At 40.6% G+C, this 12,866-nt stretch overlaps 1 protein-coding gene across 1 annotated transcript in view; it reads right to left on the bottom strand.

Moving 5' to 3' along the window:
* The window catches only part of mycbp2 (MYC binding protein 2), a 412,376-nt gene that overhangs the window by 296,883 nt on the left and 102,627 nt on the right, over positions 1 to 12,866 (bottom strand). Inside the window, 3 exon segments of the mRNA XM_051926880.1 lie at positions 10,914 to 11,069; positions 11,158 to 11,263; positions 11,265 to 11,323. Of these exon segments, the coding sequence (XP_051782840.1) occupies positions 10,914 to 11,069; positions 11,158 to 11,263; positions 11,265 to 11,323 (321 nt within the window).

Raw genomic sequence — 12,866 nt, 5'->3', positions numbered from 1 at the left:
TTCCAAATCATGTCCAATCAACTGAATTTACCACAGGTGGACTCCAATTAAGCTGCAGAAACATCTCAAGGATGATCAGGCGAAACAGGATGCACCTGAGCTCAATTTTGAGCTTCATGGCAAAGGCTGTGAATACTTATGTACATGTGCTTTCTCAATTTTTTTATTTTTAATAAATTTGCAAAAACCTCAAGTAAACTTTTTTCACGTTGTCATTATGGGGTGTTGTGTGTAGAATTCTGGGGAAAAAATGAATTTAATCCATTTTGGAATAAGGCTGTAACATAACAAAATGTGGAAAAAGTGATGCGCTGTGATACTTTCCGGATGCACTGTAACTATCCAACCATACATTTGCTAAACCCGCTTAAGCAGAGCCAGGTTATGGGGAGCTGAAACCTATCTCAGCAAGCATCAGGCGCAATGTAGAAACAACCCAGAGCTCTCAAAATTCCTAAATCCTTGCTAGCCCTTCAGGCAGGAACTCTTCAGATTTTGGTAGCCAAAATGAATTTAACTAGCCCAAATAAAAAAGAATTAGTTAATGCAGAAAGTTAAATACAGTCAAAAAATAAAAAACATTTATTTTCCAAACACAAATAGCAACAATCGTATATAAACTTATTCAACAATCAAGTAACAATCATTAACATCAATCAACATAAATATGCATTCTGTTCTAAATGAAATTAAACTGTATAAACAATATGATGAATTCAAACACGTCTGTGTCAGATTCTGAATCAGAGATCTCAGCTGAAATCACAAATGAGAGAGTGCCACTCAACGCTAAGGACACAGCTTCATCAGCCTCCTCCCTTGGCTTCTGTGCATTAGTCTCCATTTCACTGCACTTTGATCTTACTGGAGTGTTATGTTACAGACGTTTTCAACCTTTTCCAGAATACATCCAGGAACTAATTGCCTTGTCAAGGCGAAAATGTTCAAATGATTCCCCATTTATGGAGAGAAGCATGATGTCATTCAGTGTTTCAAATTGTTGAGAGGTTTTGGTATTATGTTTTCACTCAGTTCATGCAGGAAAATTCTCTCTCACAGGTGGGTTTCGATGGACTAAATGTCAACATTAATTTTACCAGTAACAAGATATGAGAGAGGTGTTCTTGATTCTCAGTGAGAAGATCTCTGTACAAGCCATCTAGCTTGATAACCTGGTAGCCCGAAAGCCACATTTTTAAATTTGTCCATTATTGTGGAATTTTCTCCTTCTCTTTCCTATTTAGCAAACTGGCAAAATGTGTGACAAGATAATCCACTTATTCATCTCTATAATTTGCCAGTTCTTCTCTGGGACAGGGATGAATGGAAGGGTCAAAAACTTTGGAACAAGAGAGAGGCTTTTCCAACAGATTTTTCAATTTGCTGTCCATGTCCTTAACTGTGTTGTCAGTAATCTTCTGAAACTCCACACCAAAGGTGTGTGGTGTTATGGGTCCACAGCTCTTCCAGCAAAGGCCGTTTATTTTAAATAATCGCCGCGCTCGTGGCTTAGCGAGGGGGCGTTGGTGGCTATAGCAAGCCACAGGGCGATCTGCGGTGTGGGCGTTTTTCACCTAAGTGAACAGGTGAGAGACTGCCCACATCCATGATTGTTCCTGTGGCTAACGGGCTGCAGCTGCCATGTCCTCCCCGCATATATAGCGAAGCGCGAGCCGGTTAAGGAAGGAAAAAGAACAGGTAAAAAAGAAAAGAGTAGAAGGAAAGAGAACAGGTAAAAAAGAAAAGAAGTAGAAGGAAAAGAAGGAAAGAGAGAACGGGAGGTTGTAGGAGAAGACAGGAAGCAGGTGGAGAAAGCCGGTGTGAGGAAGGAGAGCAAGCGAGCAACAGCAGGCTTGCATATGAGAAAGCAGGCAGCTGGGAGGACAGCCTACGAGAGGAGTGATTGGCCGACACTCAGTGAGGCTGAAAGAAGCGGTTGCTCCTGCTGAGCGACTAAGTAGCTGGAGTGACCAGTAGAAGTATTCGACTTGGCCGTTGCTAGGAGCGGGAGTCGAGGAGGCTTTGGGCAGGTGTAGTCCCAGCGTGAGTGCCTTGGCCTCTGGGAAATATCCCAAGTCTCGGTCCGGTTGGGAGCCCGACAAAGCCAAGGAACGGAGGGCTACCGGACCTGTTTGAAGGGCAGCTGATCCTGCAGGTAGGCGACTCTCCTGTAGAGCAGACCAGATGGGTGTAGCAGGGGAACCGCCATGAAAACGGAAGACACCAGTTTTTTTGATTTTAACATTACTGTACTATTTTACCTCCTGGTTTTTAGAAGAGTTCCTATTTATTGATTTTAACCTCCATATGTTTCATTTTATGGATTATTTATTTATTGAACGTTGCACGACTGCACTTTACTTTGAACATTTTGTTTGGATTGTTTAATAAAAGCACTTTTGCACAATTATATATCATCCCCTTGCTCAATTGTTTATTGCCTCACTGTCTAGCTCATCGGTGACATTACCGACGGTGTTGGGTTCAAGGGCTCCTAAAAGAAGAGGGAGCATGGAGCCGAACCCGCATCGTCACAAGGTGTCTTGTGTGTGCTCTCACTTCTTCTACAAGGTCATTAGTTGCTGCGAGTTCCACAGTAGCACACGCTACCATCATCTTTCACTGTGAACTTTGTTTCTAAGGCTTTCTGATATTCTTCTGGTTTTGTTCTCAGGCTGAATAAACATAATGTGATGCTCTCCACTAACTGATTTATTTGCATGATGTTTACGTTGTCATAATGAATATCAGTACTGCAGCTGGATAAGATGGTACGGTAGTCCAACATGAAATGTAGAGAGTGAACATATTTCTTGTTCTTCATCTCCTGCACCATCCTCTTTGTTTTGACACCACCCTCTGACTTAACATCACCTCCTCCTGCTATATTCTCCATATGCACAATGATGAAAGTGTAATTTTTTGTCACAGCCTTTAGACACCTCAGCCTGAAATGAGCCACTTTCTCATTAAGCAGTTCATGACAAGATATTCACATCCTTTCACACTATCCAGTACTGTTACCTCTAATTTGTGTGCCATACAATGTATTGTTATGAAGTTGGGTATCCAATCTTTCAGTCTTTCAGCTACTCATTCTCTTGCCCAACATCACTGGAGCTCCATCAAAAATTGCACACACTATTTTATCCTTCCATGTCTCTTTACTGATACCTATGGTGTCCACTGCTTCATCAATAGCTTCTAAAACGCCTGCAGCATTTGTGCTCTTTACTGGCCGACTTTTGATCATGTAAGCAGACTTCACATACCTGACATGAACCAACACTTGTTCTATGATGCCAGTGTCTGTGCCGCCATCTGTGAGAACTGATAAAAATTTGCTTTCTTGTATTTCCTTTTCAATCTGGTTCCTTGACATGTGTGCTAATGCTAAAATACATTTTCTGCATACACAATCATTGTAATAAGTACAAACCAATATCTAGGCCATTTCCTGCTTGAAGTTTGCAAAGGCTGTTCAATTTTAGCAACATAGTATGCTGTTCCGAAAAGTTTTGCCAAGACTTTGCTGTGCTTTGTTTATTTTTATTATGTTCTTTGTTATTGACGTTTGCTCAGGGAAAGAAGCTGCAGACTTATCTTCCTCTGTCCCCTGTTCTTCATTCTGACCTGTCTGTTGTGACTGAGCATTGCTGAAATACTGGACTAAATCAATGCGCCACCTCCTCCTCAAATTTCAGACACGTGCAAACACACGTGTCAGCAATTTCGCATGCTAAAATTTAATTAGATTCATGGCCTATGCATACTCTACAGAGCCTCTAAACGGACATGGGCAACAAAAAATTCCTTTTAAACTTTTGCATGAGTACCGGAAAGTTTTGTGTAACAAAACAATAAACAAATGAAGTAAGAACTACACTCCTTTACAGGGGTAATGCAGCAATGCACCTATTCTATTTGCCAAACAACAAATGAAAGAGAGAAGAGAGGAGAAGTAAACTCATTACACACACACACTGGTGTATACATCTCTGCAGACAAATCATCATGATTAAAAACCTGCTTATTCCAAGTTTTTTTTTTCTTTCATTCAAATAGTAAGTCATGAGAGCGGACAAAGTGAATAAAGGAGGGAATTAGGGCTCGTTTATATTTCACGCTCAGAACGCGTACGCGCCTGCACCATGGCTGCCACGCGTTCCCAGCATTCATTTGACGCATCCTCTGAGCAAGTCCTCAGAAATTAACATGACGCATGCACAAGTTGCAGTACCAGCAAAAAGTCGGGGGCACAGTGGTGCTAAAAGTTGGAATGTGACATCAGAGTCTCTGGTTACTATCTACATGTGACGAAAAGCCGCTTTGCGGATCCTATGAGATCGACGTGCGCGCTTCGATGTTTGATGAATGGATCAATGTGGTGAAGCAAAATATCGACATAACAAATGTACTTGTGGTGCTTTTATATTCAAGTGTTGCATATTCCCAATCGTAATGACACGATATTATTTTAAAAGTCTCGCATACCATCTTCTGTGCCGTCTTTTTTTTCTATGGCTTCTTCTGGACCTGACAGCAGCGGCAAACAGAAATAAATCACCACACAGAACACATTAAATGTATGATATTCCAACTCTCAGCACATTTAGAATCCTAAGATTTAAACTTGATATCACTTTCATGAAGTATGTATGTTACATTTTACAGATAAATTGTTAATTTCGCTTAAATAAGGAATACTCTTCATAATTACACACATGGGGGTGACACGGTGGCAGAGCGGTAGCACTGCTGTCTCGCAGGGAGTCACGTCACTGGTATTCTCTAACTGGAGTTTACATGTTTTCCTTCTAAGTTTCCACAGTGTGCTCCGGTTTTCTTCCAAAGATATGCAGATTTGGTGACACTAAAATGACGCTAGTGTGTACGTGAGTGTTTGTATTCACCTTGCGATGAGCTGATGCCCGTCCAGGGATTGTTTCAGCCTTGTGCCCAATGCTTGCTGGAATGGACAAATCCCTGGATTGATGGATATAATCATTAAACATACTTTTCAGAGATATTGTAAGGTGTCATCGGAATTTAATGGGTGTTCCAGGCAATTCACAACACAGAGAAGCCGAACCTGTTCTCACTGTGATAATATCTCGCACTGCCACCTGGTGGAAAGTACACGTGCAAGAATAAACAGTAAAATGCTTGTGTAGCAGGAGCGTCCACTGCAGCATGCATCGCGTGAAGTATAAACCCGGCCTTAGATTTCACTCTGACTATGATTTCAGGTATCCCCAACAGGTAGGAAGGTGTTAACTTTTCACATTAGGCTACCAAAATGTAACAACCCACAGCAAGGCAGACACACACACACACACACACACACACGCCAATTCAGCAACACTATTTCACAAAACTGGCATGTAAATACAACAAAATTGCAGACAAAAAAATGTATATTTTATATATATATATATATATATATATATATATATATATATATATATATATATATATATATATATATATATATATATATATATATATATATATACAAACACATATACATACATACATACATATATGCCCCAATAACAGATATTAGGAGGGGATCAGAAACACTTACTAGTTTTAAAACAGGTAAATTAGCAAGATGCATATGTACTTGGTTTATATAATATACCTGTTAATGAATTATTAATGAAAATTGGTATAAAGTAAAACTCTGTCACACCTTTTTCTGACACATGCCAAATTTCAATAGTGATGGTTACCTTAGCAAAAGTGTATATATTAGGAGAAATTACATTACTGATAAATGCAGCACTAACAAAGTAAAGACTGTGGATTGACAAAACTGTGCTGTGCTTCCCTGCAAAATGATATCATCCTTACTCTCTGTGCATTAACAATGCGGTTAAGGAGATTTCCAAAGCATTACATCATCCACAGTCAACTGACTCATGAAGAAGACAGCTGAAAATGAGCCAGAAAAAGTATCTAAATGGAGCAATTACAACATCCTCTTTAATAAAATCCCTTTGTGCGTCCAGGTGTTTGTGTGTGTGTGTCTTCTGGTAAAGTGTAAATGCGTGGGGCTTCTGGTGAAGTGTGCATGTGCGGGGCACGGTGCGATGCGCGATATTACTGTCAGAGAAAGTTAGAGGCGTTTTACGAAATACAAACCAGTATTACTGCGAGAGGAAATTAAAGGTACACAATACAGTGACGCATATTAGAGCCACATACAAGCCAGTATTACTGTCAGAGGAGATTAAAGGCATATTACCGCCAGAGAAAATTAAAAGGTATATTACGGACGTACAAGCCAGTATTACCGTCACAGAAAATTGAAGACACACAATACACGGCGGCAGCCCACGAAGAACGGTCAGCTCAGTAAGTAAACATCAACAAAAGAAAGGCTGAAAGAAAGAAAAATACGACCAACAAAAAGAATGAGGTCAAAGTCCCTTGCCATTTAATATAGACTGTTCCTACTAATGTTTATGCACTACTGTTCTAGCGCCCGTTATTGTAACGGGCTAAATGACTAGTTGGTCTATAATGTTGCAACTCTGTAATATGATGATGCTCTGTGAGCATGTACATTAATTTACTCTATTATGTAACTTAAAGTATTATGAAAATATGCTGTAGAATGGTAACTAAAATACTCTCACTAAATTAAAGTTTTTCTAATAGATCAGTAGAAAACATTGACTTGTTCATATTGTGACATGCAAACTCAAAACAAAAAAGAGTAACAAAATAAAATTATCCATTTTCATACCAGGTTATCAAGTTCAGGGACACAGAGAAACTGTGTCTGTCCTGTTTGCGTCTGGTACAAGGTGAGAACCAGCCCTGAACAGGATGCCAGTCCTTCAAACACCACACACACACACACACAAACACACACAAACACACACACACACACACACACACTGGCACAGAGTCAGTTGAGAGTTGCCAATTAACGTAACATGTACATCTTTGGCCTGTGCAAGAAAAACCTCACAGTCATGGGGAGAACATTCAAACTCCAAAACAAACGTAGCATGGGCAAGGATTCAAACTTAGGACTCTGTAAGCTAGCAGCCCTAATGACTACAGTGTATGTGTTATACATCAATAACAAACAACTAAATGAATTAACTTTTAATAATTCATTTTAATGTCACCCAACGGTATACCGGTTCATACCAAAAACCGTTTTTTATTTTTGTTATGATATGGATTTTTTTTTATACCGGAACACTGGTTTAAATAGCCTAAACAACATTTGGAACATGGCGCAGCTTGAAACTGTTTAAGGGGAACCTTTTTCACTGGTGCACCGCAAAATACGCATCCAACAGAGTACATGTGTTAGTGGAGGTATTGAGCAGTGAAAATGGACAGGGAACATTCTGAAACTGAAGCTGTAGCAGACGATAAAGTTGAACAAGATAACACAGAAGAACTTTTGACGAAAAAAGGTGCTGTGTCTGTTATCTGTAGATACTCTGGTTTTAAAAGGTCGGATGTGGAGCATTATGTTGAAATGTATGAATACTGTTTCTATACTACTGGATAATACTGCAAGCCAAGTTGTACTTGTTTTATTTTATTTTTCAATACTGTGTAATGTATCTGGTTACTGTGTAATACTGTGACGGTGCCGGTCCCCTACAGACTCCCTCTTCCCACATGGGAGTCTGTTGAACCAACACCGTCGATAGTTATGACCGAGATGAGCTGAGAAATCTCACTGAAGCCAGGGGATGTTGGAAAGTGCTCAAGTGCTTTTGTTAAAAACAGTCAAAGTAAAACCAAAAGTGTCCGTTGGACAGTGTTCAGAAAAATACAGTACCCAAATAAATAGCAAATCCATAAAACCAGTGAAATGTGGGGATAAAATCCATAATAAATATATCCGTTAAAATGCAGTCTCTCTCCTCGCCCGATCGCAGCACACCACCTTCTGTCTTCACGGCTCACCCTTCACTGGCGTTGCTGACAGAGCCTTTGCAGCACGAACTGCTTTCTGCCAACCCCTGTTTTGGCTGCCGCCACACTGCGCAGCCAGACCATCCGAGGTCGGCACACCTCCCGTCTTCCTTCGTGCTCACTCAGTCACTCCTCAGATCCATTTGGAGGTCTTACATTTCGCTCGCCCCACTCCACACGCTTACTCAGTGGGGTGAACCAGCCCCTAGATCGCCTAAGCCTGCACTCCCTCACGGAGCCCCAGCTTGTGCTGCCTTCTCCTTCCTGGTGTCTGGATCGTCTCCCATGACTGCCTTTTCCCTTCTTTAACCTTCTTGTGTTCTATCTTTTCTTCTTTCCTTCCCCCATCCTGCCGGCCCATAAATATACGTCTCCGTCCATGGGCTCAGCACCTTATTCACACGCCACACTAAGCCGACGAAGCAATAGAGAATGATCAGATGCGACTTGCCCCAATCACCTCATCAACTCCCTGCGGTCGAGCAATTGCGCCCACGAAGACAGACACGGCGAACTGGATTTAAAAACGGACCATTTTTTTGTTTGTTTTTTTTGACCCAGTTTTATTTATATATATATATATATATATATATATATATATATATATATATATATATATATATATATATATATATATATATATATAGCTTAGCTTGAAGCAAGGTCTATATTAATGCAATTTGCCTTAATGATGGTTCAGTTGGTAAACATGTCATCTCCAAGTTGCACTTGTTTTATTTTAGTTTGGTGAATATTGTGTAATGTACCTGGGCTTGAAGTTTTGATGTAATAGTATTATTACTGGAAGTTGCAATATTATTTACTTTATTGTTATTATTTATTAGTTTATATATTATGCAGTTTAATGATGGTAAAGTTGTTTAAAAAGTCACTTTAACATGTCAGTGGGCAGAGATTGTTAACATTAACAAAGTGTAGTTGGTTTACAAAAAATATTTGCCATTTATTCCTTTTCTAAGACATGTTCAGTGCAATTACAACTAAATGCCTCTTTGGATGGTTGACAATTTGTTGTGAAAGTTTTAGTTTAAGCGGTTTGCAAAATTTGTTCAATAAAAAGGTTCTATATTTTGACAGCAACTGTCATGCAGTGTGATTCTCTTCATTAGTGCCCCCCCCTTTGAAAACTATCACTTTATGAAGCCATGCAAACCTGTATTAATACTTATGTACACATTAAAATGTTTTTTTGTACAATGTACAATTCTCATGACAGTGGAATAGGTTATTCTTAGCCAGTCTACTGCAGTAATTGCAGTGGAAAATGTGATTAACTCATGCATGGGAAAAAAATACCGTCGAATACCGTGAAACCGGTACAATCTTGAAAAATACCGTGATATAGAATTTTGGTCATACCGCCCAGCACTACCCAACACACATTTACAGTGATCCCTCGCTATATCGCGCTTCGCCTTTCGCGGCTTCACTCCATCGCGGATTTTATATGTAAGCATATTTAAATATATATCGCGGATTTTTTGCTGGTTCGCGGCTTTCTGAGGACAATGGGTCTTTTAATTTCTGGTACATGCTTCCTCAGTTGGTTTGCCCAGTTGATTTCATACAAGGGACGCTATTGGCAGATGGCTGAGAAGCTACCCAGCTTACTTTTCTCTCTCTCTCGCGCTGACTTTTTCTGATCCTGACGTAGGGGGATTGAGCAGGGGGGCTGTTCGCACACCTACACGATACGGACGCTCGTCTAAAAATGCTGAATTATCTTCACGTTGGCTACCTTCTGTGCAGCTGCTTCGTGAAGCGACATGCAGCACGGTGCTTCGCATACTTAAAAGCACGAAGGGCACGTATTGATTTTTTTATCTGTCTCTCTCTCTCTCTGCCCCTGACGGAGGGAGTGTGAGCTGCCGCCTTCAACAGCTTTGTGCCGCGGTGCTTCGCATACTTAAAAGTAAACAGCCCTATTGATTTGTTTTCTCCTTTGAAGAGGAAGATATGTTTGCATTCTTTTAATTGTGAGACTGAACTGTCACCTCTGTCTTGTCATGGAGCACATTTTTAACTTTTGAAAAAGAGACAAGTGTTTGTTTGTAGTGTTTGAATAACGTTCCTGTCTCTCTACAACCTCCTGTGTTTCTGCGCAAATCTGTGACCCAAGCATGACAATATAAAAATAACCATATAAACACATGGTTTCTACTTCGCGGATTTTCTTATTTCGCGGGTGGCTCTGGAACGCAACCCCCGCGATGGAGGAGGGATTACTGTATTCATTATATACTGTATATTGTTTGCTGAAGATATTCTTTCTAAAGGGGCCATTATGCATGGCGGGGCCCGTGACTACTACTATTAATATACTGTATGTCAACTTACCTCTCCAGCTGTATACATTCAGTTGTTTTAAAGGTGAACCAAGCTTCCTTCAGACTCTTTCTGGCATCCACATGGACAGATTCTTTATAACATGTATACATAGTGCCCTGGTGCTAATTCACTAAAGTTTACTCATGGTACCTACTTAGGCAAATGACATCCACAATTATGTGAAATATATTATTGGATGAATCTCTAACATGGAACAGCCATCTGACAGATGCAACGACCTTAGTGTCAACTGAAGTAGCTTGGGTATTTCTACTAAACTTTGACTCTTAAAAAAATTATACTATGGTCCTCCACTAAAGCCTGTACTAAATTTTACATCTTTGCTAAAATCAAAATTTATAGTCCATAAAATATCATAAGAGTGAGTAGATTTCTGTAATTCGGACGTACTTTTATCATTTAAATGTTTTAATTTTTTTTATAATATACAGAATATCAACAAGCTACAGTTTACAAAGCAATGACAAGTGTGCAATCCAGCCATTACAGTTACTGCTGCCAACTACAATGAGAAACTTTTCCACAGAAAGGTATCATCCAACATGATAATCTCTAGGTTAAACCAGTACATTATATGAGATACTAACCTTTTCCTGCCTGGTTCATAGATCCTGTATCTCGACCACACTGTCCTTTATTGTTAACACCAAATGTCCACAACTCTCCATCCTTGGTGAGGACACATGTATGAGCTTTTCCCATTGCTACATGAGTAACAAAGTGTCCTTTCAGATCTGTAACCTTGCCTACAAGAATGAAACAAATTATCAAAAACAGAATGGTAGCTAATTTCAAACTAAAATCAGATGTACATTTTTCAAAACACTGACTTACAAGAGCTATCACTGTAAACAGCATCTTTTCCGAACATGTAAAGCTCTCCATCCTTTGTTACAATGCTGCTGCTTCCGTTGTTACATGCAGTGTAAACTGCAATTTTTTCCTTCCATTTTAATAATTTTCTTGGGTTTGTAAGGCTTTGGTTGTCTTCGGCTCTTGGCTAAGAACAAGCATCAAAGGAAAAAATGCTCAGTAGAAACTTGGCTTTGAATAGTCAAGAAATAAATTTCAGTGAACAAAAGCATTAAAATATATATATATATTTCTTCTCAGACTAACTTTACTTTGAGGTAGCAAAATTAAACATTTATGAAACATCAAATCAAGTTATAAATATGAAACATGCCGATTAGGTTGGATTCTTGCTCAGGTCCTCAGTATCTATATATATAATTCACTAAGCCGAAAGAACAGGCAAGACAACCATGGGATACATACAGGCAAGACAACCATGGGATACGCACAATATAGCCATGCCCACCAACTCACAGAGACCTGCCCACCAACGCTAAGACGATGGGATACGCCGACAACTCACAGAGCCACGCCCACCAACTCTAAGACCATGGGACGAGAACGCCTGCCCGCCTGACCGTTACGCGTGTAAAACCATCGCAGCTTTTAACTCACAAACTGCAACAACTCACCAAACAAGGACACCCTGTCTCTCGAGGCATTCACACTGCCGGAAGACAACCATGGGATACGTAAAAAAATAGCCATGTCAGTCAACTCACAAAGCCCAGCCCACCAACTCGAGCACACGTCTACCCACGCTCTCAAGGCATTCACAGTGCCTGCTCATGTGCCCGGATGCAACAACTCACCAACTCGCTTTCGTCTCTGCTACAGTACACATGCACCACTGAGCCACGTTAACTTTTCATTATTCTTTTCGGTTTCGGCTGCATTTCTATATATAATCCACCAAGTCATCCGACCATGGGATACAAACGACAGAGCACCACCCAACAACTTGAACCGATACAGAGACACGCCCACCAACTCTAAGAGCATGAGACGAGAACGCCTGACTGTTACCAGCGTTCACCGCAATGTACTGGAGTGTAAAACCATCACAACTGCTAACTCACAAACTGCAACAATTCACCAAACACCACATCAGACACTTTCTACATCTAAGAAGATATATAGATACTCATTATTCCCCAGCACGCGTCCACCCATGCTCTCAAGGCATTCACAGTGCCTGCTCATGAGCCCGGACACAACAACTCACCACACACAAATTTTGCTTATTTTGACTCAACACGGGAAACCTCACCCAGCCGTACACGGAAAGGATTGACAGATTGATAGCTCTTACTCGATTCTGTGGATGGTGGTGCATGGCCGTTCTTAGTTGGTGGAGCGATTTGTCTGGTTAATTCCGAAAACAAATGAGACTCCCTACTGCTAAATAGTTATGCGATCTCCAAGCGGTCGGCGTCCAACTTCTTAGAGGGACAAGTGGCTTTTAGCCACGTGAGATTGAGCATTAAAAGGTCTGTGATGCCCTTGGATGTCTGATAGTGGATGCGCGCTACACTGAATGGATTGACGTGTGTCTACCCAGCGCCGACAGGCGTGGGTAAGCCGTTGAACCCAATTCGTGATGGGGACCGGGGCTTGCAATTGTTCCCCACGAACGAGGAATTCAGGAATTCCCAGTAAGTGTGGGTCATACGCTCGCACTGATTACG

Source organism: Erpetoichthys calabaricus, chromosome 4 (genome assembly GCF_900747795.2).
Source record: "Erpetoichthys calabaricus chromosome 4, fErpCal1.3, whole genome shotgun sequence".
Classification (NCBI taxonomy): Eukaryota; Metazoa; Chordata; class Cladistia; order Polypteriformes; family Polypteridae; genus Erpetoichthys; species Erpetoichthys calabaricus.
This window is presented reverse-complemented; position numbering and strand designations above follow the sequence as displayed.